Here is a 27,107-nt window from a genome sequence, read left to right as displayed (position 1 = left end):
GAAATGCCTATGCTTAATGCAGCCGTTACCCCTGTGCTGCGTGTCCTACCTTTACATTATCACGTGTACTTCACATCCTACCTGGCTACAGGGAAGTGAGACAGTAGGAATAACGTTACTTGAATAAACCCCTGGTGCATGCTGAAAGGCCAGGAAGGCAAAACTGTCCGGCCATGCACATGCCTGCAGTTGTTGTGTAGCTCTCAGCAAGCCCCACCTCTAATTAGTTGGGCTTTCTTGATCTTGGCACAGCGTAGTATACCATGTCGATGGTGTACTTAAGTGTTTGCTACTGACTTGTTCAGCAAGGTGATTTCCTGCTTTCTCCTTTTTTAGTATTTTCTCTTGTCTACTTGTTCTCCCAAACTCTCCATCTCATTTCCTCAGAGACTGGTGGAGGTTGCAAGTCTGATGAGGATCCAGGGATATCCAGACATGCCATGATGTATCAGACTGCAGACCCAAACAAGAAATGCAAGTTTCCAAGGGCATTCTTGTCTACTACAGAAGACTCCAGGTCCAGCATCCTAGAATCCCCTCCTGTTCCTTATTGCCCTACAGCCACCTATTGGTAGCTCTCAAAAAACAGGAAGTCTCACCATGGTCCTTTTAATCCAGTGTCCAAGACACTCTCTAGTGCTGCTCAAATTCTAATCCTTGGGCAGCCAGAACTACATCACAAATTCAGGGAGTTGGTGTAAATCCAGGATGCTAAACACCTCACAAAAATAGACTATTTGCTGCAGAACAAAATCAAAAAAGTCTGAGGCACAGTTGTTTGTGATTTGATTAACCAAAGCAGCAAGTAGCATAAATGTAGCAAAAGGAACAATAAATGGGAATAAGGGGCTTACAAATACTATGGCAACAAAAACTAGAGCTAACAATAAAAGTGCAAAGAAAAACAAATGTGTATCTATAAGTAAGTCGTAAAGCAAACCATTCTAGAAAGCACGTGTAAGACACAGCTGTTCTTCCGTTGCTCTGCACCAGCAATGCACACCACAATCTCAGGGAGCCTCATTTATTAGCACCCACTTGCCAGCCATATCCAGTTTGATGTCAAAGAAAAAGAAAAGGCAATACGAGCAGCATGGACTTTGAAAAAAAAAAAATTAAATACCTCTTAGAAATATCTAAAAAATTCTAATATCTATATACTAGATCCTAGTCACTAATTCTGAAATATCTAAGCACAGAGCGCCCTCTCATGTGTGCTCTGTTCATTGTAATTCTTCACAACTCAACTTCAGACTGTCAGTCACCATTATGATAATATTAAGAAAGAAATTAATCTTCAAGATGAGGAAACTCAATCCTTGTATGCTGAGAAAAAAATAAGAAGTAAATATCTCATTTTTAAGAATAAGCAAATTGAAAAAAAGAAACCACTGAAGAGCTGAAAGCTGATCAGAAAAGTCATCTGGCAACTAATGCCTCAGGGTCTGGGGAGGTGAGAAAAACTGGTAAGAACTCATGCTAAGGCTTTAGTCTAAAACTACTGGGTACAAAATCCAGTGTGGTGTAAGCAGATGAAGACAATCCTAATTCTTAAAATGATATCCAGTGGCTGCGCGCTCGACTCTCCATGAGCAGGCAACAAGATACTTCTTAACTACCGCCCTTGCAGATCAAGCTTCATTTCTGAAACTCAGAATTATTTCCTTCTCAACAACTGATCCCTGCATTCATGCATTGGATATTTGGCTATATGAGGAATAAAAAGTGCTATACCATTCCCACACAGTAGCATAACTAGTTTCAGTGGGAAGAAAACTGTGGAGTAAAAAACTACCACCTTCCAGAAGAGGAGTTTACGCTATAGCACTTAGACTAAGTAGAAAAATTGAGTTCAGTACCATAAAAGAAAATGTTATATTGTTTTCTTCCACATACAAGCAGGTTCCAGAAAATGCAGACAGGAATAATGAAACTCTACAGTAAATACTTGGAAATTTTACGTTGATCTGTTGCATGCTGAGACTCAAGTACCTCTGTAAGGTTTTTAAATCCTAAGGCAGTAAAGCTGATTTCTTAGAAAGGAGCAGCTTTCCTATATATTCGTCTCGGAAGGACGACCATTACATGCAAACAGACTTTTTTTCAGGATGGCATAGCTATAGTGTCATCTGCCTGCATCCCTCCCTCCCTGCACACCCATATTGCGCTGCTGCTGCTCTACGATTTTAAGAGCTTAGGGAAAGGAGCACTTACACAGCTTATCTGCACAACAGCTTTTCCCTAGCAATACCATAACCATTGCTTCTGGTGCAGAGAAGGTAATGGAACACTTCTCCAGTGAATTTAAGCGTGAGAGAAAAATGTTAACCCCATAAAGCTGCCAAAATACTACATGATGCTCATTATTTAAATATCTCATTAGAAAAACACCGGACAGAGAAAAGGATGATCCTGTGACTAGGACCTGGGTTAAACTTTATATTTCACAGACTCTCTGCCTGACCTTTGAAAAATCGCTTAAAGTGCGTCCAGCTACCCCAGGTCCAGAACCCGGAGCAATACAGCCACGTCAGCATGATGTAATGCTCAAGGCCAGACGCAATAGCTCCGGTTACAGCACTGCAGTCACGCAGCCGTGCTGCTTTCTGATCCATGCTAGCAAGTCCATGTTACATGGATGCAACAACACGGCTTGGCACCACCACAAGTTATCGCTAAACAACAGAACAAATACTTTCCCTCTCTCTATTCCCAGCTGGTAAAATGAGAACAGAACTACCCCACCCACTTCACAGACAGTAAGAATGTGTTACATGAAACGCAGGGAAATAATTAAGTCCACATCCTGCTATAAAGGGTACACAAGCTTGCCGTTATATTCAAGAGTATTATCAGAAAGCAGTGCTAAGAAAGAGTGAGGGTGCAGAAAGCTGAGACAACTGCAGTCCCTTAATCACAATAAACAACACACTCCACTAATTTGGAGATCCACCCCAACATGGATCAAAAAGAAAGCAAGAAAAAAAAAAAGAAGTAAGTAAAAGTGTCTTAATATAAGTAAATAGACAAAGGTACAGAGCATTCTTCCACCACCAGATTAGCAATGCTGCCTTTGGTACATGGAACAGCTTGACTCTACCAGAATGCAAACAAACAAACAAAAAATTACTCAAAGAGGAGAAAAGGAAAGGGATGGGAAGAAGGCACTGAAAACAACAGCAACAAACCTCCCTAACAAGTAAATCTATATATAATGAGAATATAAAATAAAAACATATCCGGAGTGCTGTGACCAGTTCTGGGCTCCCCAGTACAAGAGAGAGGGGGACAGACTGGACCAAGTCAAGGAAAAGCTCACAAAGGTGATTAAGGGACCAGAGCATCAGTCATATGAGCAGATGCTGAGACACCTTCAGTTGTTTAACCTAGAGAAGGGAAGGTTTCGGCGGGGTGTGGTCTTACTAACATGTACGAATGCCTGATGGGGGACAATAAAAGAACAGAACCAGGCCCTCCTTGGTGGTATCCAGCAAAGGGAAAAGAGGCAACGGGCACAAATTGCAACACAAGAAATTCCAGTTAAACATAAGAAAAACTTTTTGGTTAGGGTGGTCAAACACTGGAACAAGTTGCCCAGCGAGGTCGTTGAGTCTGCATCCTTGGAGATATTCAAAACCCGATCTGACAACGCCCTGGACAACCTGCTCTAGCTGACCCTGCTTTCGGAGCAGCAGGGACCGCACTAGATGATCTCCAGAAGTCCCAAACAATTTCATCTAGGCTGTGATCCTGTGAGATGAAAGGATGCAAACAAATGCATGAATCTCAGGATAACGTAACACAGCAAGTTCTAGCAAAGCCAAAAAAAACCCCATTAAACAGTTTTATGCCTGAAAAACTGGAATGCATCTTTCTGAAAATTAAAGACAGATTGTAAGCCAGAAGACGGGACTGGAAAGTTCCTTGCTCATCAAATTAAAAACAAGAGGCCTATTCATGAAAAAAATTATGTGGTCAAGTCACATTCTTTGCTCAGAAGTTTTACATGCAGCTGAGGGTGGGCACTCTACTTGCAGTTCATTGAGAAACTTTTAGGTTGTTAGGGGTTGCTACGGCATGTGAGGGTACATTTATAAAGATACGCGAGCAGTCAGTAGAAGTACAAGAGGATGAGCAAATGTCCCTTTTCCTTTTAAAAGGACGGGTCACATGGCTAACAGCTGGAGCCACTTAGCAAAATACCAGTGCAAGCTATTTTCTTGAATTCCCCTACAGTTAGATGACATCTAAAACCCTCCCGCATTTCAAATACCCAAAGGCCTCACAGCTCAAAATCCCCCCTTCTTTCTGTTCTTTCTTCTCTATCGACATATACAAAGTCACATTTTTAAATTAGTGGAGGAGACAGACAACGATCGTAAGAGAAATTTGCACCTGATGAAAAGTGGCAGTAATTCATTCTAGCTACTTTTAGATTACGTATGCACAGGGCACTCCTTCTGCATCAGCTAAATTCTCCAGACTATTCACCTTCTCTCTAAGAGGTGTTGCAGCTCAAAACCAGTTTAATACGAAAAAGTGTCCCTGTCCCTGCTTTACAAAATAACATGTTTACCTGCTCTGCAGCTTAAAGAGTTGCACATAACCTCCGACCATTGTTGAACCCTGACCTTTGAATCTGTAAGCCACCTTGGCTCCCTGTCATTCAGTAGCCTATTGAGCTCTTCAGGGAACACTGCTACGCAAACACCAGTACCCGGGGCTTCAAACAGCATCGTGTTACTGACTTGTTCAGCCAGCATCCTGCTACTCACATAGGACAACAAAATAAAATAAAATCAAGGTACTCCTCAGCGCGCTGAAAACATTCATCTTTGTGGTTCTTGGTTCCATGTTAGACTTCGGTTGTGAACGTCCTGTTAGCCAAATCCATTCACGTCTGACAGTTGTTTCATCTCCTTGTGAATGAACAACTTTTCTGTCAGCAGATAAAGACCATAAATCAATGCCAAAACCCAGTTAATTATTCTCACCCAAATACTGCCTGCTCTTTCCCAAAGACCAAATCTTAGATTAAAAGAGATTACTTTGTTCTTAAACAGAATCCCGCTAGGCATAGTCCACATTTACATTCATACTTGTGGGTTATTACTCAAGACCAGAGATTTTTCTCCTCGCAGTATCTGAGGGTGGTCACTAACATGTGAATGCCTCTTGACATCAAACAGCAGAAAGTGTTCTATCACTGGTATTTTCCTCCTGATTCAAGGAGAGACAGTAGGCTAAAAAGAAAATTCCAATCAAAAGAACAGTGAAAGTACAGTTTCCAAAAGGTTACCAGGTACTTTTTTTTAATTCTTCTGTATAAGTTCACAAATTATCCTTGTATAACTGCGCTGATGACCTAAGACAGTAAACAATACCCATGTTCTGGCTGGATTTAGGTTATAATTTCTGTCAGGTAACAATTTTATAAGCTGCCTCAATTTACTTTTTGGATCAGGTCTAGCCTTAATTCTTTCCTTCTTTTTTACTTCTTTATTCCAAGTAGCTCAAAGTGCTGATTTGGAAAACTGAAATCAATAAAGACTTCAGGGTGACAAAGTCATCGTTGCCGAAGCTGTACTAGCATCAGATGGAACAGGAGAAAAATAAATTCAGAGCATATTGCATGTTTGAAGACTGGATACTCAAAAAACCCCAACAAAAACCCCAACATTAAGAAAAAAATCACATCCCTAAGACCTGCCATGAAATACAAATACAAGTTTCTACATCACCTACACTGGACAACTAACCACACGTGGCTGGACACAGCTTTTCACTATTTACCTATGAATCTCTTTGCATAATACTACTTCTCAAAGGTTCTTTGAAGTAGCTAGCATGCCTCAAGTGAAAGAAGTCTGACAATCAGGTTTAGTCAGAATTACTTCTTATTAAACGCATGAAGGTTGCTTCAAGGCTTTAAGCTTCCCCTGTAGGAAAGGTTACAAAAAGGAGCTTTCACGCAAGCTCGAGGGAACAGCACACATTTGATGGTGGAGCTCATGCTCTGATTTACGCTAGGAGGAAAGCGATTAAAAGCAGAATAGCAACAGAAACCAAGCCTAACACTTGTAAAAAAACCCGTGTATCCACTGACACCAGCAAGATCAGAGCAAGAAAACTGCGTGGGAAGTAAGGTCTTGACTTCTGGCAAGCTGCCTGCCTAGTGTTGTTACTACCAACTATTCTGCAGAAACTTGATCAGAGAGTCCAAGAACAAGTCTTCATACCTGCTGGTGAAAGCTCTAAAGAAAAAACAGGTCAATAAACCATATCAGATATCTCCAGTCTCTCCAGCCTTGTGGAGAGGAGAGAGGCTGCAAAGCTGGGGCAACATCCTAATACACAAACCCAAATACGCTGTGCTGGCCCGTGCTGATGGGACGCAGCAGCGATGGACCTGTGCGGTCATAAAAAATGCAGATAGGCAAGAGCTGTTGGAGAAAGTCATAAGTGGCCACCGGTGGCATCCTGTAATCCAAACACGGTTTGTAGTTCTTCTTGTGAATTACTCAAAACGATTTCTCCCCAGAAATAAGACAAACAAGAAAATAAATTATCATAATAAGCTCAATTATTAATGACTCGAGTTTTTCAGCACTAAAAAGTTCACACATTAACACGGTAAAGACAGCATAAGTATCCTAAATTAGTTTTTTGCCCTGTGTAAAGTACTGGAAACTTAAAACTTTTCTGTGCTTCAGAAGAACTTGGAGTCACAGAGGGAAATCAATTGGAAGCAGAAGTTAGGAGCATAATCTTTCCCCAGTATTACATGCAATGTTATCATTAAAACCTCCTTCTGTTCTCCCCAATTAGGTATAAAGACACATAAGAATTTATTCTTATTCTGCCACATGTTCGTCATTTTTTCCAGTAGCCTGAGAACTGGAACGATGCAAATGCTCAGACGTTTACTTTAAATAAAGCCAGCTTTTTTTCCTGTTAGGCACTTTGAAAACCAAAGGGAGCAAAAACTCTCACCACTACATCGTTCTACCTCCCATGCTGACCCCTGGACACAGGCTGTCTTAATCAAATCCCCACATGCACCTCCAAGGCTGCTGCTTTCCTGTTACAGAAAGGTTTTTAACATCTCCTTTCCCAGACGGTCAAAGGCAGAAAACACTTCTGCAGTTAGAAAATTCCCCAATACTTACACAACGCTATGATAGCATTTACTATTGAACTCCATGCATGCCATAGTTTTGTAACTGTTGATGTTTTTGTTTTAAACTTATTTTACAGAATAATTCTGTTGGTATGAACATCTTCTAGACTGTGTACGTCTGGAGGCTTGCAAAGTGCATTTTCCTTGGTTTGTTTGGTAAGTTTGGCTTAATGTTGCCAACAAAAAAAAGGCAAGCAGAAAGCTAAACATGACAAATTCTAAAGACAAAACCATCCCTGACTCAGCCTGTGGAAATCAAGCACTGCCCAAGTAGAGGGTCACGAGATACCTATATTGGTTACTACAGCAGCAGTCACAGTACTTAAACTTGCAGCAAATTCCTCAGCAATTATACTTAAGTATATATCAGAAGTGGTCTCAAAACACAAAGCGAAACTCCTGATCGCAGACGGGTGCAGTGCAGCCGCCCACAACCAGACCCATAGGGCCGGGTGGCCAGAGCGGGCACCCTGGGGCAGGAGGCTGCTGCGCCCCAAACAGGCATACCCCCCGGCAGGCGAGGCGAGCACCCACCACTCTGGGCTCCAGGGGTACTTGCTCTCAGCATCCTCCTGGGCGTTTGGCCATTGTCATAACAAGCCATCTAGCTGCTCATCAAGAAGATCAAATTCAGATTTCAGCACAAAAGAATAAAAGACAAGTTTGGTTTTTTTTTTTTTTTAAAAAAAAGTACAACACCCAACCCCCTCATTCTTAGAAGCCTGCAGGAAAGTCTATGGGGTTCAGAGGAAGTGCATCTCAGCCACCACATCTTAATATAACAAATGAAGTGTTTGCTCCTCACCTTCCAAATATTTCATGTTTTCATCCAAGCACAGACTGAAACACACAGTTAGGAACTCAGGTCGCCAGTCCCTGCCAGTAGCTGCCTGCAGCAGATGCTTCCAAGGATGACACAGGAGAGAGAAAACTGAAGATGCGAGTTACCCTTCTCCCTCCTCCTCCAAAAATTTTGCACTAATGAGCGATTCTTCCCCAAAAATGAAAGCTTATTTCTCACCCATCTACTCTGTCCTGAGCTTTTTTGTAATTCTGATACTCTCATCATCTGGAAGTTTCCCGTCCCTTCAAAGCACAGCTGCACTAATGGTTTCAACAACATACAGTGATAATCAACTCCCACTGACCAAGAACAGATTATTTGAAAATAATGTTTCTTTGCATCCATTTTAAATATGTCACCTTTCAATTTGTTCAGAAAGCTCTTTATTACTGCATCATAAGAATGAGCTGTCCTGTATAATTTAGGTATCTTGCTACAACATCCTGCTTGGAGCAGGGGGTGCTGGACGAGTGGATCTCCAGAGGCCCCTTCCAACCTCAGCAGTGCTGTGATTCTGTAATACTAGAAAGTTTTTTTCTCTAAGACATTGTCATTCCCCATCCCCCAAAGAAATTCTGAACTCAGAAAATGCTTCGTAAAATCTCAGAGAATGTGAAGATTGGAACCAGCCTCCCACAGGGGTTATTAGAAACAGCAGCTAGGGAAAGGGAGATTTGGGGGGTTTAATGAAAAAGTCCTTTTTCCTTTTTTTTTTTTTTTTTTTTTTTAAAATATGAAGACAGAAACATCAAAATGTTGCTCTACCAAACAAAAAGTGCACTATTAATATATCTATTTGATATTATAAAATTCACTGAGAAGTACAGCAGGACACACTGCACAGGACTGCATCTTTCATTTAGACAGAGACCACTGGTATGATAAACGCGATTTTATGTAGCTGGGTGCAGCAGAGCAACAACAACGAACACAGGACAGAGGTGAAGTACGTGCACTTTGAAGCACTTTGCACACTTGGACTGACACAGTCAAGCCCAGTCAATCAGTTATAACAAATACACCCAAGCAACTGTTGGATCTGAAGAGCTTTTGACAGCTGCAGACCCAGACATTTGGAGCGCAACTGAAGAAGAGGATTTCCAAAATTTTATGTCCATTTGAAGGCCAGAACACAGATCTGTGATGATTATGGGCCTTTTTACCATGCAGAATATTGCCAACTTGAATATCAGAAAAAAAAAATAAATTGTCATTCAAGCTTTTCTCTGAATATTTTAGAAAAAAATACTTTAAGTATTATCTTTGCACGTGACTCATATTCCTTCAGCATTTATAGAAGATTCAAAACAGCACTGTTCTAAACATTGTGATGCTTTCCAAGAGGGCATGCGGGACCCCTCAAGCCAGTCGCTTTCTCATTGCTCATCTTTGGGTTGAAGTTGCAGGAGATAAGCAGATGTATTTGTATAAATAGCCTTGCTTATTACTCAACACAAGTTAATGCATTAAAGACAGATTTTGGGGTGGGGAGGGGAGCTGCATTAAGAGGATGACTCTCAGCCACAGATTTTCATAATCTAGCTTTTTTTTTTTTTTTTAAATTAAATTCACAAGAGGATAACTGCTGTGGGAGCACACCCCTCTGAGAGGGTGTCCTTTGGGGGTACCGTATACTGGTGTGCCCCAGCACAGAAAGAAAGGAAACAAAGTTATGTGACTTTAAAGGAACATTGCTCAGATTTTGCAGTATTCAAAAGAAGTTTAAAAAAAAAAAAATTAAAAAAAAAGTATTGAGGGATACTTGGGAACTGGGCTGGAGCGGGGAGGATGGCGGATCGGAACTTAAATTAACTCAAGACCCTAACTGGAAATATGAGCTGTATGAAAACTCAAAGTGATAGACAACTGTGTTTGCGTTTGGAAGCGAGAATGACCACTTTCCCACTTTCTCCACTGTGCCATTTCACAGCTTTACTTGTCAGTATGTTTTGTTTTGGTTTTGTTTGTCATTCTCTGAAGAAAGGATCAGCTTAATGCATTGGTCTGGCTAGAGAGTGAGAATACATTTATTTCAAACACATATAGGATGGTGATATTCCCCATTAGCACTGTAAATGCTGATGATAAAAAAAGGAATGCAAGAAGTAACAAATTGTATACCCAAGATAAAGGAGGAAAGGAAACAAAAAAATTTACATTTAGTAGCTTAAATCTCAGAAAACTTGGATGCAAAGTAGTTTTTCAGCTTCCTAAGTAAAAGGAAACTGGGTTTTGTGTTTAAAATTCAGGCCTTTCAAACAAAATCCCAGCTATACCTGTTAAGCTCCCTCTTCTGGCTAATTAATATAATTGCTTAGATTTTGTATGCATAACTTTTGATTTTCCCAGTTAGGTCCTATCAATAAAAATACAATACTTATTAAAAAAAAACAATAAAAATTTATAAAGTAGCTTTGATATTGCAATATGCAATGTAAGCGTCCAACTTCAGACAGCACCCTCCTGCTGTCTCACGCTGACAAGCTGCATATACGCACAAAAACCAATCCACGTACGACCTCGGGATCGCTCTGCAGACCACGCTTGACTAACAACCAACCACCTGTAACACCTGTATAAGCACCACTGCACCTTTCAATATCAGATACCCAATCCAGCCTGTGTTCAAAACATATCAGACTAGTTAATTGGTCCCCAAATACCCAACCCTCCCTTGTTCTAGCTAAAATTAGAATTAATTGTGTAATGAAAATATAAATACACAGTTTAGAAAATGTGAATGTTGAAAATGAGGAAAACATACCACAGAAGCTTAAGCTGCCTCCGCTCCAGGGTTTTGCATCTCCGCTGTGATTTCCAAAGCATTTCTGTCGGATAAGCACTGCTCCTGATGGTCAGAAGCAGTTGAGAAGCACTAACGCTACCCAGCACTCCCGCTGGCACCCCCAACAGAGGACTGGCATTTCACAGAGTAATCGGCGCAGGTGGGTAACCGCCCTGTTTATCCCTCAGTGAGTCAGGAACAGGCACAAACAGTACCCAGGAGCCAGCATCGGGTCTAACATCGCCTCTGCCTTGTCTGACCAAAAGTTGTTTTCAGTTCAGTCAGAAAACTCATTTATGTTTGTGTTCTTCAACTAAATAAGAAAGAAACAAAGACTTTTCTGTGTTTTCTCCATAACAGAAGGAGAGCAGCCCAAGAGCTCCAGCTACCGCAAGCACCAAACTCCCTCTGCTGCATTGCCGCTTTCTGTCGTGGAAATGACAAAAAATGGTGTAAAACACAGTTCGGTCTAGAGAGATGCAGAATTCATCATCCCCTGCAAGGAGATAAATGGCCATCGCGCTGTGCTGAAATAAAGACAAGTAATTAGCCTTCATCACGGGCACTGACTTACGTTAACCACACTAGGACTGCTGCTGTAGCTGGGATGTTGAAAGCAGAAAGGCTGTCACTCTGCCTCTGTTAACAGCTCCAAAAGTGAGCAGAGCTTCGCTAATAGGTGTGGCTTTCAAAGTTAATAGGTTCACACTTCTAACTGGACGTTCACATGAGCTTCCTGGATACCAATCCCCTTCTCCGCCCTTGCTGGTATTTTATGCAACAGAACTAACATGAATTATTTTCAAACAGGAAAATATCACCAACAGACTTCAGCATTTCAGTTCCATTCATCCTCACTAATATTTTAATTGAAATTGTCAATTTAGTTACACTGTTAAATAATTGCCTGTCCACCCAGCTCTTTATCACTGAAGTGGTTCTCACTGGCACAGCTGTACCATGTTGTTGTCCTCTTACAGAACATGCTGCTGAAAAGTATCATGGCATTTTCAGTCTAATGACATGCAGGATAAAAAACATTAAAAAAATCCCAAAAATAAGATTAAATTCCAATTCTATCTTAAGACAGATACTTTCACTAACTTTGGTTCCCAGTATGCCCTGGCTCACCATAGATACATCAAAGAAAGGAAATACTATTTAGGTGTCTATGAAAAAAAAAGCTGATTTATTAAATAAATTATTTGGAGAATCAGGGAAACTGGGAAAAAATGGACGCTCACCAAGAACAAGGGCGAGTAGCCTCCACAATGGAGGAAACAAGACGGGGAGGGCTGAGGGCTTGAGAAGGAACTCCTGATGGAGAACTCCTGGGGTGAGACTTGCACAGTCAGATTTGGCAACTGAAATAACAAGTCTTCACCAAACTAACACAAATTCCGGAGACGGAATGAAGATGTAGTGGCAGTGACTGGCCTCAATTTGTAGATACAGATGTCTTAAGCCAACAGTCACCCTCATTGTGGAGCAGCCAAATTAATGACAAACAGAACTTGGCAAAATTTTTCATTTTCTTCTAAAACCTAAGCCATTGCAGATGATTTTTGTGGAAACAACGATTCACAGCAAAAGGGAAGTACTATGTAGAAGAGTGTGAAAATCACAATTCCAGATGGAAACAACACACAGAGGATAAAAAAATAATTCATTCAGCTGTGGGTTTTCATTATCTCAATTACTGTAGTAGCACGATGGCTCCGTTTTAAAAGCCCAGATGCACTCCCGGCCAAGCCATTTTTTTGAGACTTCTATCATAGCTGTGTAAATGAAGGCAGACAGTGCAGTCAAACTCTGACCTCTACAAATCACCTCCTCTTCAACACCTTATTGGCCTTCAATCCAGCTAATGAAAGGCCTTGAAGGGAAATTCATCTCATGTTTATGCCATTACTATACCATTGGCCCAAGTGAAATCAAAAATCTGTTTCTACATGCAAAAGCTTAAAAGAACCATGACAAAAGATCAGATCTCATGGCAGACTTGAAATACACCTACTGTCACACAGGACATGACTGAGAGACAACCTCTATGGTAAAATAATGCCAGATGATCTGGTAACTCACATTAAATCTCTTTAAAGCACCCCTTAAAGTTAGCCTAGCTGCTTCTCTCAGGTATGTGATGATATAACCCTTGCAAAACTCATTAGCCTTAAACCCAACAATTCTAAATACTTGTACTCGTACAATTTATTCCTCAACTCTGCTAAGAGCTTGGCTTCAAAGCCATGAGCCGTGGGCTCCAAGACGGAAGGCAGCTCGCTGGTGCTGCAGTGTAGGAATGCTCACATTCCAGTGCTCAGGTGGCGAGGGGCAAACCCATCTCACAGCTCTGTCATGAGGGACAGACCCAGTTTCAACTTCAGCTGGCAGTGGACCTATGGGACATTTATTGGCTGATGGCCATGGAAAAGGCTAAACAGAAGCCATCAGCCAACTTGAGGCTGGAACAGAAGGAAGAAGGTGGTGGAATCAATACACAAGTCAGCTAAGAAGCTGCCTCATGGCCAGCACGGAATGTGAACCAAGTCTCTGCTTACAGCACGAGTTTATAAGAACAGCAGTTATTATAAACAATGTTTTTCACTTCAGGTCAAATAGATGCCAGAAAGACACGCTTTAATATTTGGAACTTTTTAGAAAATGTCCAAAATTCAGATTTTTTTTTTTTTTTTGGTGGTGGTGCCGGGGTGGGGGCAGAAACATGCTTTGCTTGACCATTAATTGTAGAGAGACAGTATTTCTGCTGCAAGACAGCAGCTCTGATTCATCTACATAGTCTCTTACTAGGGTGCCATTCAAGGACATATAAATAGAAATGCTCTAAAGGAGCTCAATTTTAGCTTTGTTTCTCATGTCAATTAGATTTTTTTTTTTTTTTTAAGAAAAGCTGATGTACCACATATAGCAGAAGAAAAACAAAACCTCTTTTTTTTGTTGGTACTCACTTATTTAAAAAAGTATATATTGTAGGAGCGAATCTAGAATCACAAAAAAACACCAAGTCATTGAAATTAAAAATAGAAGGCAGGGTTCCAAATGGGATCCTGGTGAATTGGGACAAAAGAGGAGAGTGCGTGAAGCACCGAAAATCTTGCAAACTAAAGATACCACTGTGAAAAGATAAAAGGAAAAGATACAAACAGGGACTGAGGCTGAGCTTTATACAGGGCAGAAAACACACAAAAGCTACTTTGACTCTTCTATTTCTAACTGACAGCAGCTAAGTCTGTAAATATTGTGTGTCACGGAGCAAGATACCCTTTACAGATTGATCCAATAAAGCAAGAACAGACGCTGTGTCATCATAATGACATCATTTAGGTCTTCCACTACTTTTTCCACCAATAAGGCTCAAAATGTTCTGTAAAAGTGACTCCTTACCTTTTTGTAAAAAAAGAATAAACAAAGAAATAAAGTTTGCTCAAGGTCAGGTGGACATTTAATAGCAGAACTAGAATCAAAACAGTTATTTCATGTTTTTAACTCAATCATATAGTCTACCTGAAAAAGTCTCATTTTTTCATTACTGAAAATGTTTGGGGTTTGGGTTTTTTTAACTACCCCACCTTAGTACTGCATCAATACACAGTCTATTATTCTTGTATTGAACAGACTGATACTAATGCCTTCATTTAACACCACTAGCCTTTTAGCTAGTAAATCTTCTTTTCCATCTTATTTTCTATTTTGATCCACAAATCTATTCCAATGATACATTTCAACAGTTTTGTTATACTTCTATCTCTGATTGGCATTTCAAAAGTGTTCTTTGACAAAGTCTTTCCATAGCTTTTCATCTAACTGAGCTCTACAGTAAATCACTACCAGACGACTTAGAAACAGGAGACAAAACTAAGCAAAAGCACCCTTGCTTTTTCACTCTTTAGCTCCCTACATTCAGGCAACTGACCTGGAAATCCAGAGTTCAGTCACAGCCCTTCATATAAACCTATGCAAAATCTTTTATGGCATTTGGTTATACAAGACAGAATGACAAAAAAGCCAATCCAAAACAAAACAAATGAAAACTTACAAGCTTATAAAACATCTCCCTGCCAAAGCATGAGTCTCTTTCTAATGCGGACTGGTTCAAACAGTGAACTGCAGACAGGCTCAGTAAAAATAACAGGGAGAACACATTAAAGCTCTTTAAGAAAGATTAAACAGCAGTATAAAAGTGAAAAGAAAAAGAAAGTACAGAAATTAAGTGTGAAAACAAAACGTGAAAGAAAAACACAAATTAAAGTGTTGCAGTTCAAGACGGCAACTCCAAAAAATAGGATCAACAAAAGGGAAGGATCTCCCCTGGCCCATGGTGTTCCTTTTGTGATCATGAGTGGGCAGAGCCCCAGAAAACACTTTCAATAACACTTTTTCTAAAGCAGTTTTCTGGTCTCACTAAAGAGAGAAACTTAAGAGTGAGAAAAATTGTGCAAAATTACGGTTTCTTGACTCTAGAAATTCCAGAGTTAAGATACCAAAGTTTGATGGAGAGCAGGGAGGGGAGAAAAGTCAGGCTATTTCCCTTCAGAAGGATGCATCAAATTAAAATACCTGCAGGATGCTCTCTCTCCTGGTGAGAGAATGAGAGCATTACCCAAGGAAGACAGGCCTAGCAGTTCAGTGGACAAGCTACCACAGCTTGCACAGGACTGAAGGCTGAGACAAAAGTGGCATTGCGCACCCAGATTGTACTGGAGAAAAGATACCACCAGCCTTTTGCCTTCAGACACACTCAGGTGTTGCAACTCCCGTCACTCCTTCTGAGGTGGAATGAGCAGACACATGCCTCAGCTAGCAAGGTGATGCTCCGGGAGCTGCAGGAACCGTAGCAGCTTCCACAACACTGAATCCTCAAACCATGTACATGTAGCTAGGAAAAAAATCCTGTGTTCTGAGTGGAAAGAACACTATTTTATATATAGTTTTTATACAACAACTTCCATTTTCTATATGGAAATATACTATGCAGGCACGAAAACAACAGTGTCCCTGCTTACTGCAGCAGAGCAAATGAAACAATGGGGAGTTTGGAAATGGAATTGCTGAGCAGTTGGCCACTAGACTAATCCTCATGTATTTAGTTAATGGACTACTAAATATCCAGACAAGATACAGGCAATGGCCGATGAGAAAAGGAAGAGCAGGCAGCATTGATTTAAAGGTGTAGACACAATCTCAGCACATGGAGCTCATCATGAGCAGAGTTTGGATTTGTGCTTAGAGTATGGGTAATTAACAAAGTCTTAAAGAAGTGTATGATAAGGCTTTTCTAGAAGCTAATAAACAACTGAAAAACAGAGTACAAGCCTTATAGTGATCTGCTTTGAAAGAAAAGGAAACTTAAATTCAATAGTTTGGAGTCTAGCTGAGGGAGGGCATTATGCTTGCCACCTGCCATAATTTCTGAGGAGAGGAACTGGGGTGATGAATCTGCTCTTAAATTGCATCTTGAGCTAGAGTGGCTAGTAAGACTGTGTGAGAGATTGATGGGAGAAATGGAATCTGGAGGAGATGGTATCAAATTGATTAGCATGTGAAGGGCCGGCCCTGGGCTAGCCAAGAGCGAGTCAGTCACTGAAGCATCAATTGCAGCTGGAGGGAAGAAACCCCAGAAGGAACAGGCAGCCCACACCATTCACTCTTTGTCAAGCGTTTCCTTGCATAGTCAGATCCTACTAAGAATGCTAAGACACACGTTTCTTAAAATGTTGATCTACTCTACATAAACACTCTTTGAACGCTATTTTGACATGACTTATTGCTCCATTCCTAGTAAGAACCTCCATGCTACCTCTCAAGAGGTTTTGCAACAAAATGTTCCTGGATGCTACTGAATGCTGACTACATTCAACATGAAGAGAGATGCCTGCTCTTCACAACCCAGAAACCATGCGGGTTTAAAACAGTAAAATAGTATCATACCCCCACTGGGGAAAAGTTATGTTTACACAGCAAACAGTTTAATATCCAACAGGAAATTCAAGTCAAACAACTTTTAAACACAAAAGATATTATCCAGAGCTTTTAGCAAAACCAGACTTTAGTACAGAAATATATATAACACTTGTTCACATTAGGTGTTACATCTGTGAATAACAATCCCAAAGGAGTTAGCCCTTCCCCAGAAGAAAAATACACTTTCTTACCTTTGGCCACTTGGGATTTAGAAGTCGTGCTTTGATTGCATCATCCAGGGCCTTGTCATACTGTTGGATTTTCATGTAGGCTGCTGAACGGTTACTATAGAGAATGCAGTTCTGAGGATCAACTCCCAAAGCCTCATTGTACAACACGATTGCTGTATGAAAATCGCCATCATGGCAAGCCTGGTTGCTCTGGCGAACTTTCTCAACAAATTCAGCTTTGCTCAACATGGGACTGTCAGGACTTCTTCTTCCAGAAGATTTTGATCCAAAGAAAGAAATCTGGGGGAGGGAAGGGAGAAATTGTGTGTTAGTGTTAAGAAGTGTTACTCAAAAAAGGAAAAAACAATCAAAATATTAGAAACTGTATAGCAGAAATTAAAGCCACCAGCATTACTGCAGAACAAATTACGAATTCAGAATCAGATTCTTAAAAAAGTAAATTGTTTATCTATTGACTTTTGGGGGGTACAGAAGTAATAGAAAAGAGCCTCATAAAACATATCATTCCCTGTGAAGGAAGTCTTCCAGAAAAGACACACTGCCGCCTCCGGGCAGACAACTGGCTGTGGTCTATTTCAGGATGCTGCACTCCACATATTCACATGGTTTTCCTCCTTGGCCATACTATTTGGTTCTACAACACGAAGCATAGTCGCTAGGTGAGGAAGTTTATGTGAATAGGTAGCAGGCGTGAACATGAAGATGATGCCGGTGTGTCTCAAGGTTGGTACGTAGATCACGCAGCAGCACAGGCACGCACGGACAGTGGAAGAAGGTATAAATTCTCTTCAAGCCAGACCTCTCTTCTGCTCACAGACCTCTATATCCAGCTACCTGCAGGCTGCAAATAGCTCATCAACGGGAAGGGAAGGGCGAGTCTTTGGAACTGGATATACTCACAGAAATGAGTGGGGTACATGATTTATTTTAGCAACAGAACAGTCACCCTTCGCAGAGCCACCTTCCCAGATTGCCAACTTCAGGCAATACAAAATAACAAAGAAAAACAGGTTTAAGCCTTTTAATTATAAAGATTATTATTATTTAAAGTGAGCTATAGAAAGTTCTAGTTCCACTGACTCTGGTACACCCTTTCTCCTCATTTAACTTTCCATGTTCCTTATATTCCACAGCCAGTAACGTCTTTGTCATGTATATCCTACTGTCTCTCAAGGACCCTCAAAAACTCAGCAAGACTATCTTTGTACAACTCTAATTACAAGATAGTTGTGAATTCTGCAGTTATTATATTTGGTGACAGACAACATGTACATATGGGGACATAAAAAGTACTTGGAAATATTCATTAAAGGTTTAGACTACTATAATTGAGGCTCGTGTCAGCCATTTTTAGTCCTGCAGACCAAAAAAGGTCAAGAATAACACATATTGTTAGCACAACACAACAGCTGCAGGGCTTAAATACATTACCAGGGCAAGCTGAGGCGTATTTTTAGGTGGCAAGGGAAGCAAGCTGCAAATTCACATCCTGTCTCAAGCATCAGAATGGTCTATAGACTTTTTTTTTCCCCTTAAGTCAAACAACAACAACAGAAAAGCATGAAATTAGAAACTATTGATCTCTTCTTTGCTTATGATTATACCCAATTTTTTCTGACAGGTCTTTGTCCAAACTGTTTCTAAACTTCTCTGCTGAAGGAGTCTCTTTATTTTACTCAGGCAATCTCATTACACTGCTTCATGATTTTCATCATTAAACTATTTTTCCTCATATGCACCCCAAATCTCCTTTGTATCCATAAATTTTCTGTTTCTTGTCCTATCTACAGTAGACCAAATCAAAAACTTTGTTCCTTTCATCTGTGTAGCTGCCCTTTACATAGTACTCCTGATAATATAAGCTAAGATGGGGCTTATTGTTATTATTACTATTATTATTATTAACAGCACTAAAAAAAGCAAATTTCTGCATCCTTGAAAATTCATTCCATATGCAGTACATCTTTAAATGCACTGGCATACTACTTTGCTACTTCAATCAAGTTTACAAACAGCAACTTCGCATATTCTCAAGTACTGGCAGGAAAATTGCTCTGTTTTGAGCAACAAAACACGTTGCTTTGTGCCAAGCTGTGCGATAGCGCAGTGACGTGTGTGTATTTGACCACAGACTTCATCATGGGGACCATTTGCCATGACCTGAGGAGCTGCAAGAACAGAATATGAAGATTTAGCAACTACTAGATGAGCAGACGTTCAAACACAGAGATCGGGGACCGCAGGAGGCTGGAGGTACTGCAGGGAAACAAGGTTGGTGAGTACCCAGGTGCCAGGGACAGCACGGGGATCTACCCACAGACACCACGATTCACGTGTAGAGCTGATTCGCTATAGGAAAATAAAAGAAGCCAAAGAAAACACCATTCTTCTCACATTTCCTTTCATCTTCACTACTTTTTTCCTCTGTAGTTTCAGCAGCTTCTTTAATTCCAAGAACTTACATTTCTGCCTGCTCCTGAAACCTGCTGAAGCCAACAAACACGCAGCCATTGCACAAGATTCTTCTCAGGGGGCAAACCTAAAACTACTGTGTAATTTTTCCAACCCTTAAAGTCAGAGCAACAAATGAATTTTCACACTGTTCTTATTTCCACACCAGCCTTTGTTCCTTGGAATTACCAGAAGAGTGGGAAATTTGATTTTATACAATTTAGAACCAACACTTCACAGTTACTACAGGCAAGAAAATCCAACACAGCCTTACAGAAATGCTCTTTCTATAGGAGGAGCATGGAATATTTTAACTTGAGCAATATTCTGCTCAAAATAAATGTGTAACCTTTACCTGGGGCCTAAAAGGAGTTCAAACGTGTCAAAATTTTCTGAAACCAGCTGAACTTTCATGCAATACGCAAGAAAATGCAGGGCTAACAGCCTGAAGAACCCTCATACATCATTTTTCAGAAGGATCTGAGGAAATGAACAATCATAAATTAGGAAAAGTGTTAGAGGGCAAACACAGGGTGAACAACAGACCCAGTGCGAGGACTCCAGTGACATTCTGGTTACAATGTCAGAGATCATCCTGACCCGTGATCCTTGCAACTGTGTTAGCAAACAAACAGCCCCACAAACACACACTCACCCACGCACCATTTAAAATGCCAACCCCTTTCAAAGCTGTCCCTATAATAGCAACCGATGTTGCTTTAATCTGTATACATTTAGAGGAACTTTTTGGAATCCTGCTATGTTCTTAGCAACTGCAACTACCACTTCCCTTAACAAAACCGGTTGCACTGACCACGAAGTGACTTAATTCATCGCGATGTGTTACACGCAGCCAACTCCCATCAACATTAAGAGTGATGGAAGCAGGGCACAGACTGGAATAAATCAATCTGATCAGTTAGTCAGAAACGTAACAAGATCAGAAAACATGAATCTCTCAGCAGAAACCCCAAATATTTTCTTGAGGCTCCTCCTCTATTACAGTTCTAGAGCAGACCACGAAGGACGCAGTTTTGCTCCCACAACTTACTGTTTTGAACCGTTGAGCTCAACCTATCCGTGCACAACAGATTCAGCCAAGGGATCTCTAGTTGAAACACCGCTCATGCTGTTCATACAGCAAAACAGTTATTCTGTTAAACAATGCCAAGTTCAGGGGTAGAACGTATCAAATAAACTCCTCCAGTTCCTCAGATGCACTCTCAAAGGCATCCCCCGTCTCTCTCCGTGTGCCTGGAAGCAGCCTTCACAAGCTCACAGGGAGTTACCGAGCACGAAGGTAGAGGGGCCTCTGCGAGGGCACGGCTCACCAGGCACAGCCTCAAGGAGCTCTAGCAAGACTAAAGAATGCACAAGTCAAGCAATCACGGTCTTCTCTGCCTGTTTATTATGCATGAACAAATGCAAACACAAAGCTGTTCATGATCTTCTCAGGATCATACCGTGAGTCTGTAACAGCGAAGAGAGTCCGTGAGGAGACATCCTCTCAGTCCAAGTAAAGTGGTTTCTGCCTCCACTATCTTGTGGAGCTAAATAATCTCATGAAAGAAATGAATTATTTTAAAGGAAACTATGATGGTAATTTCTGGAATATGTTATTATCCAATTCCTGCTATCATGAGAACTACGTAAGGCAGTAAAACATCATTAGGTAAGAGAAGGAACCACAGAACAAAACTGAGTCACTCTGGCACTCAAACCACAAATAAAAAAAAAGATTATTATGATAGTACCAACACACAAAAAGTACTCATTAAAAAGCCATCCCCACTTTCCAGTCGTGGCTGCTCTTCTCCTACTAATGCAGTGGAAGGAGATGGCAACACACATATTTAGGCTGCCTAACACTTTGTTATAGAAGGTACTCATATGTACTAAACCAATGCTAAAGAAGAAGCAGAAGTTCCTTAGCGCAGTGGAACAAAAAAGTTCCAATGAAGTGCAGAAAGCAGAGACAACTCAAGGTAGGAGCTCACGTACTTCTAATAAAGAAGATGGCACCAGCTTCTCAGCATCACTTCTGCAAACCAGCACAGGGCACCAGAAACCAGCTCCTACTACAGAGGTCGCATTAGACAGAAGCTCCCACAGTATCTGCTTCACATTCGACCCGGCAGCTGATGGCCTTCAGTGGTGAAAAAACTGCCGCCTCCTCTCACAGAAGGTGCTCAAGGTTCAACCCTACTGTTCAGTCAAGCTGAGTGTTAAACACATACACAATTTTCTTCAGTCTTTTTCTTTTCAAGAACAAACTCCCAACTCCCAAAGCAAACAGTAAGCTGAACACACAGAAAAACCTACATTACAAGTGTGTTTATCTTCCAAAATCAAGGTTGCTAAACTTAATCCTCTGTAGAGACAGAATATTTAGCAAACAAAGTAAGTACCCATACATGCTGAAAGATCTGACGGTCTGACCAGCACATCGCGATCCAGAAAACAGGAGGGAGTAGATTCCCATTGAGTTCCAATAAGATGAGTGAGAAAGCATTCCAAATGGATTCTGAAACAAAGTGACAGTCACTTATTCTAAATACGGGTTTCCAAAATCTGTAACTGAGCTTCCCTTTCTATGAACATCTATACAACATCTCATATTTTAATCTGTAAAATGGCTTTATGTTTTTTTCACTCCATATTCTGGGGTATTATTCTTTTTCTGTAACAGAAACTGTCTTTGACAGAAGCCCGAGCACAGGTAAAGAATACGAGTTAAATTTTCACAAAGTAATAGGTAAAAAAGCAGTCAAACTTCCAAATAACATTCTAGAAGGGAAATCAATTTTTAGATAATAAAAAAAGCTATAACTTATCTAAAAGCATAAATAAATCAAAAAGAATAAATACCTTGAAGATAAACCCACAATGTACAGCACTATTCTATAACAAACCCCCAAACCCACATCATAGTAAATTTCCTGATGGAAGATATGTCTGGGCTTCAGAGCTATGGGGTTGTAATTAGAAACAAAAATATTTTAAATACAAACTTATCAATAGGAAAGAAACTGATTTTAACTGCAGCTTATACAAAATTTTCTAAAGGAAAATACATATTTTATGAAGAATTTTCTAAAAATGAGAAGCCACTGTGAGCTTCCAATACTGCACTTGGAGAGACCTGCAATGGTCTCATCAGTTAGATCCACTTGAATTTGAGCTACACTACATGTTGCTAAAAATTGTACCAAGAACTATGCAATCCACAGCTAAATTTAAACAGTACTTTTTGGTTCACACATAATTTTGAAAACTAAACGGTACGCAGACCAAATTATGCCCTCACTTACACGTTTGCAGAATACTTCAGTTAAGAAACAAAATTCTATTTTCAAGTAAATGCTCCAAAACCAAGAAAGAACTAAGTTGTACAGATGTTATTTTTGAATATTATTGAGAAACTACCTTCACTTCACCGCAAACACACTGCAAAATACTACTTGGATCACGTATGTCATGCAATCTTTTCATCTATCTAGTGCCAAATGTAGTTCTTGACAATAATTGCAAAGCTACAAGCAATATGCATCAAGTTATTGCAAGTTCTTTATTCCCATTTTCCTCAAATTGGTGACCTTGCAGCTCTTCTCAGTCCCTCCTTAAGAAGCGTCTCAAGTAATGATATTACACCAACTAGTGATGAATAAGGAGATAGCCCAAAGAGACCGTGACATCCTTTCTATATATAACCTTATATAAAAGCTCTTCAGTCACACCTAAGTCAGCCTGGGTTACTGTTGCTCTCCCTCTCCTGGTTTTCCAATTATTATACCTGTGGGCTACACCGCACCTCAGATCCAACTGGAAGCTCTCTGAGACTAGGGAACTCCTCCTTTGCACCTGGGTCCACGAGGTCCTTGATCCTTCTGGACCACGTTGTACTAAAAGGTAATAAAAACTGTGGTCCTTTGTACAAGGTGAGCAGTCTCCCAACACAGGGTTATTTTATTTTCCATTATATATACTAGTTATTATATATAAATGAAACCCTTCTTCTGTGAACTTGAGAAAACTGGAAGCAGGTTAATATTTCAAAGCTTGAGTCAGTTACATGTAGGGCTTATTAAGAGGGATTTCCCGCAATGTACAACTGGTCAGGCATATTCAGGATAAAGGATGGGTTTTACCTTATTCTAAAGGATTAACCACCACACGGGGGGACACAATTTATCCAAACTCTAAGACGGTATCCTGCAGCCTCTTTCCCAGGTGTCTGCTGGTGTTTCTCAATCGCAGTCATACCAATCATCAGACTAGGAAACCTGTGCAAAGTTACACTGGCAAGGATGCTAGCAAGAGGGAAGACGGGGGACTCCATGAGTGTGGGCATCGCTCACAAATTTCTGGGCAGATTTGCCTAATGAATTCAAGATATTGGCAACACGTTTGTCTTGCTCATTTTCCAACTGTGGCATACAACTTTCTGGGCTTCTCAGAGCTCTAACCCAAAATGCTTTGGGCAGGATGCAGGTGAGCCACTGAAACCATACTCTAATGAAGCACAGAAGAATCCTCAGAGTATTCTGGGAAATAGATAGCAGATGACACTCAGTGTCAGTAAATGCAAAGTGGGGAAAAAAAAATAAAATCCTTAGTTGTTATCACAATAACTGGCCCCAAACATACCCCAAACTTACCCGTCACAAAAGACATTTTAGAGTCCTTGAAGAAATTCTCCCGGAAACATTGTCTCCGTGCTCAGGAACAGTCAGAGAGACAAGTAAAAGAACAAGAATCCTTGGGAAAGGAGAACAGGAAACAACTATGCCTCTGAGAGCGTACGCCAGGAAGCGCATTTTAAACACCGTGCTCAGCTTTGCTCCCACCACCGCCACACAAGCACACGCAGATACGTACATGGAAAAGGTAAGAGACAGGTAACAGGTAGCCAGACACAGACCAATCTCCATATCCAGAGATACAATAGACTACGAAAGTTAGAAAAGAATTGAAGGGAATGAGTCACAGGTCGATAAAAACTGAGCAAAGCACAGGGCAGCTAAAGGGAACAATTATCCACTGTCTCTCGGAAACAGAGAGGTATCAAACAGGCAGAAGACAAACGAAAGCCAACTGAAGCACCTTCCACGTGCAGTCCAGTTAAAAAGCAGAATGATCCCAGGTGTTACAAATGACAATAGCAATAACGGATTCAGAAAAGTAATTAAAAGCATGAAAGAAATTCACAGAAGTCTACTGAACTTGAAATTGCACACACACCTTGAACGTTCACAGACGCTCTGAATTCTCAAGTCCTATAAGGAACATTTAAATGTTAAAAAAACTTCACTCTGAAATAAAGAGCAATGCTTTCAATACAGTTTAACACCAAATGAAAGCAAACCTAAAATACTCCCGAATTCTGAAGGTTTTAAATTTTAAATAAAGACAGAGACAAGATTCTGTTTAAAAGTTACATTCATACCATAGATGGCTAGATCCACAGAAACAGAGGCACTGCAGGTGCCTAAGCCAGACCAATCCTCATACAACACTGACCGTCAGTTAGCTGGAAGTTAGAAAAAAATTATGCAATGCATGCATTGTATAATCTATTTTTGTATATGTATAATAGAAATGGGTTATCTAGTTTTGTGTATTCAGAATGCTTCCACTGGAAGAGCAGCTGAAGTCAGAACGTACTCACTGAACCTTCAGCACAATGTCAAACGTAGAGGCCATCGGACACACGTGCCTTGCGTGATGCATTTATGTAGCCTGCAAAACAGACTCAAACGGAGCAGGGGACACTTAATAATCAACAAACTAGCATCACCGGTGTCAGAGATAACCTTCAAAAGTAAATTAATGAATGCAAACCCAAGTTTCTGTCTGAGCATGCTGAGAGCCTAAAACAAACTCAAAAGTTCAAATTTTCCAGGTCCTTGCTGATCTCTAGAGAGGGCCCTTATAGATCAGGAACAGTCCCTCAGCATCAACATATACTATGTCACTGTCAGTCGGTTCAAAGGAAGAAGATGAAAGAGTTGAAATTGTTAAGGAATGAGAGAAACAGTGAAAACACGGCACAGAAGAAGTGGAAAGTAATGGAAAAATTGAGAAGAAGAATGAGAGACTGAAGCAGAAAGGAGCTCATTTTCTCATTAAGGAAGAGTCAGTATGACACTGAAGCATGGAAAAGAAATAGAAGTTGACCTCCTAAGTCTAAAGAGTTGTTTGTTCCCACTGCCATCCAACAGATCTATCGCTAATGTAATAGGAAGATCTAGTATAATAACCTGACCTTTTCCTCTGAACCTTTTCCTCTGCTAGCCACAGTAACGATGGACTGACGAAGCAGTAATGCAGCAAAAAGCCAGGTCTGAACAGGGAAGTCACCTAAGGGAGACTTGTTAGGGCAGCAGGTGTACGTGCTCCCTGGATTTCGTTGTCTGCAACAAAGCATTTAATTGTTGTAGTACAACTGTTGCATCCTCTGAAGGTACGTGTGCCATCTAGGAGCGCAGGTCTGTCAGCACACGGTTAGGTAGGTACATCACCTGCAGTCTCTCCTTACAGCACTCCCATCCCAAGTGACCTGCCCAGTAGGAATGGAAGTAACTGGTACCCAAGGCAAGGAGGAAAGGATACACGATGGACAAGAAAGAGGTTTTCAACTTCAGTCAAGAGGGGGATGATGTGATGCAGTGAAGCACCCAGGAAACAAGCTTTGACCAATATCCAGCAGAAATACATACACAGACTGATGCTGTTGCAGCAGTGGATTTCACCTCTTGAAAATTAAGATTTGGATATTACAGAGTATCAGTAATAATCATCATTCATGATGTTATCACTAATAATAATCAGTAGTCTTACACACTAGTATGACCTAGGACTTAAATATACAGCCATGTGGTTTTTGATGTCAGACACACACACACCCCCCCAAAAAGGGAAGATTTCCAAACCTACTGCTGACAAAAATCTTTCAATATTCAAGGCACACCCACATCCATTTATCAAAAACCTGTTTTCAAAGAGCCTATAAAGGGTTTTATTAGCACCCGAACTTCTTGTTCAATGCCAGAAGAAAGCACAAGAGAGATGACATTGTCTAAGACTGTGCAAACGTCCAAGAAAAAAGACATCCAAAAGTAGACATGAACAGCTTCAAGACGAAGGACAAGAAGCACCCAGCCATTTCAACTTTCCGTTTATGGGGGACAACCAGGGATGTCCCTATGGCCACAACATCAAGCTACAGGAGGACGGGCTGCTGACAGGGATAATACATCTCATCTCTAATTGCCAGTCTGTATTCCAGTGAACAAACAGAACCACATTAATGACACTTGCTGTCACCCAAGATGCACTGACTGAATCCAGTCTCCAGATTCCAAACTCTGGCAGTAACAAAGCTCTTGTAACCAACTTGCTGACAACTTTTTCAACGGTGGGCATGCCCAGGTGAGGTACAGTCTGCTTGAGAAGGCACGTCTGCCCCATTAGCTCCAACAGCAATTAACTCTGCACTGCTACAAAGTACGTCTGACACACTTACCAAAACACTTCCGAGACTTCGACAAGACAGGCTCCGCTCTGCTCACTCGGGAGCCCAGAGAACAGTTTTCGCGCTGATGCCCACTCTCCCTCTCGCGCAAGGGCGCCCGCTCCAGCACCTACACGGCGACCGCTCGTCCAGCGGCGACA

General features: G+C 40.9%; 1 protein-coding gene across 1 annotated transcript in view; it reads right to left on the bottom strand.

The window, feature by feature from the left end:
- The window catches only part of TTC28 (tetratricopeptide repeat domain 28), a 154,139-nt gene extending 136,507 nt beyond the window's left edge, over positions 1 to 17,632 (bottom strand). The window contains exons 1-2 of the mRNA XM_035890309.1: positions 17,585 to 17,632; positions 16,983 to 17,261 (exon numbers count right to left, since the gene is read on the bottom strand). Of these exons, the coding sequence (XP_035746202.1) occupies positions 16,983 to 17,261; positions 17,585 to 17,632 (327 nt within the window). The remainder of the gene's footprint in view (positions 1 to 16,982; positions 17,262 to 17,584) is intronic.
- Between the last annotated feature and the right edge of the window lie 9,475 nt (positions 17,633 to 27,107).

The sequence above is a fragment of the Egretta garzetta genome, unplaced genomic scaffold, assembly GCF_000687185.1.
Source record: "Egretta garzetta isolate BGI_Z169 unplaced genomic scaffold, ASM68718v1 scaffold73, whole genome shotgun sequence".
Lineage (NCBI taxonomy): Eukaryota > Metazoa > Chordata > Aves > Pelecaniformes > Ardeidae > Egretta > Egretta garzetta.
The sequence above is the reverse complement of the archived record's forward strand: the minus strand, read 5'-3'. Positions and strand labels throughout refer to the sequence as shown.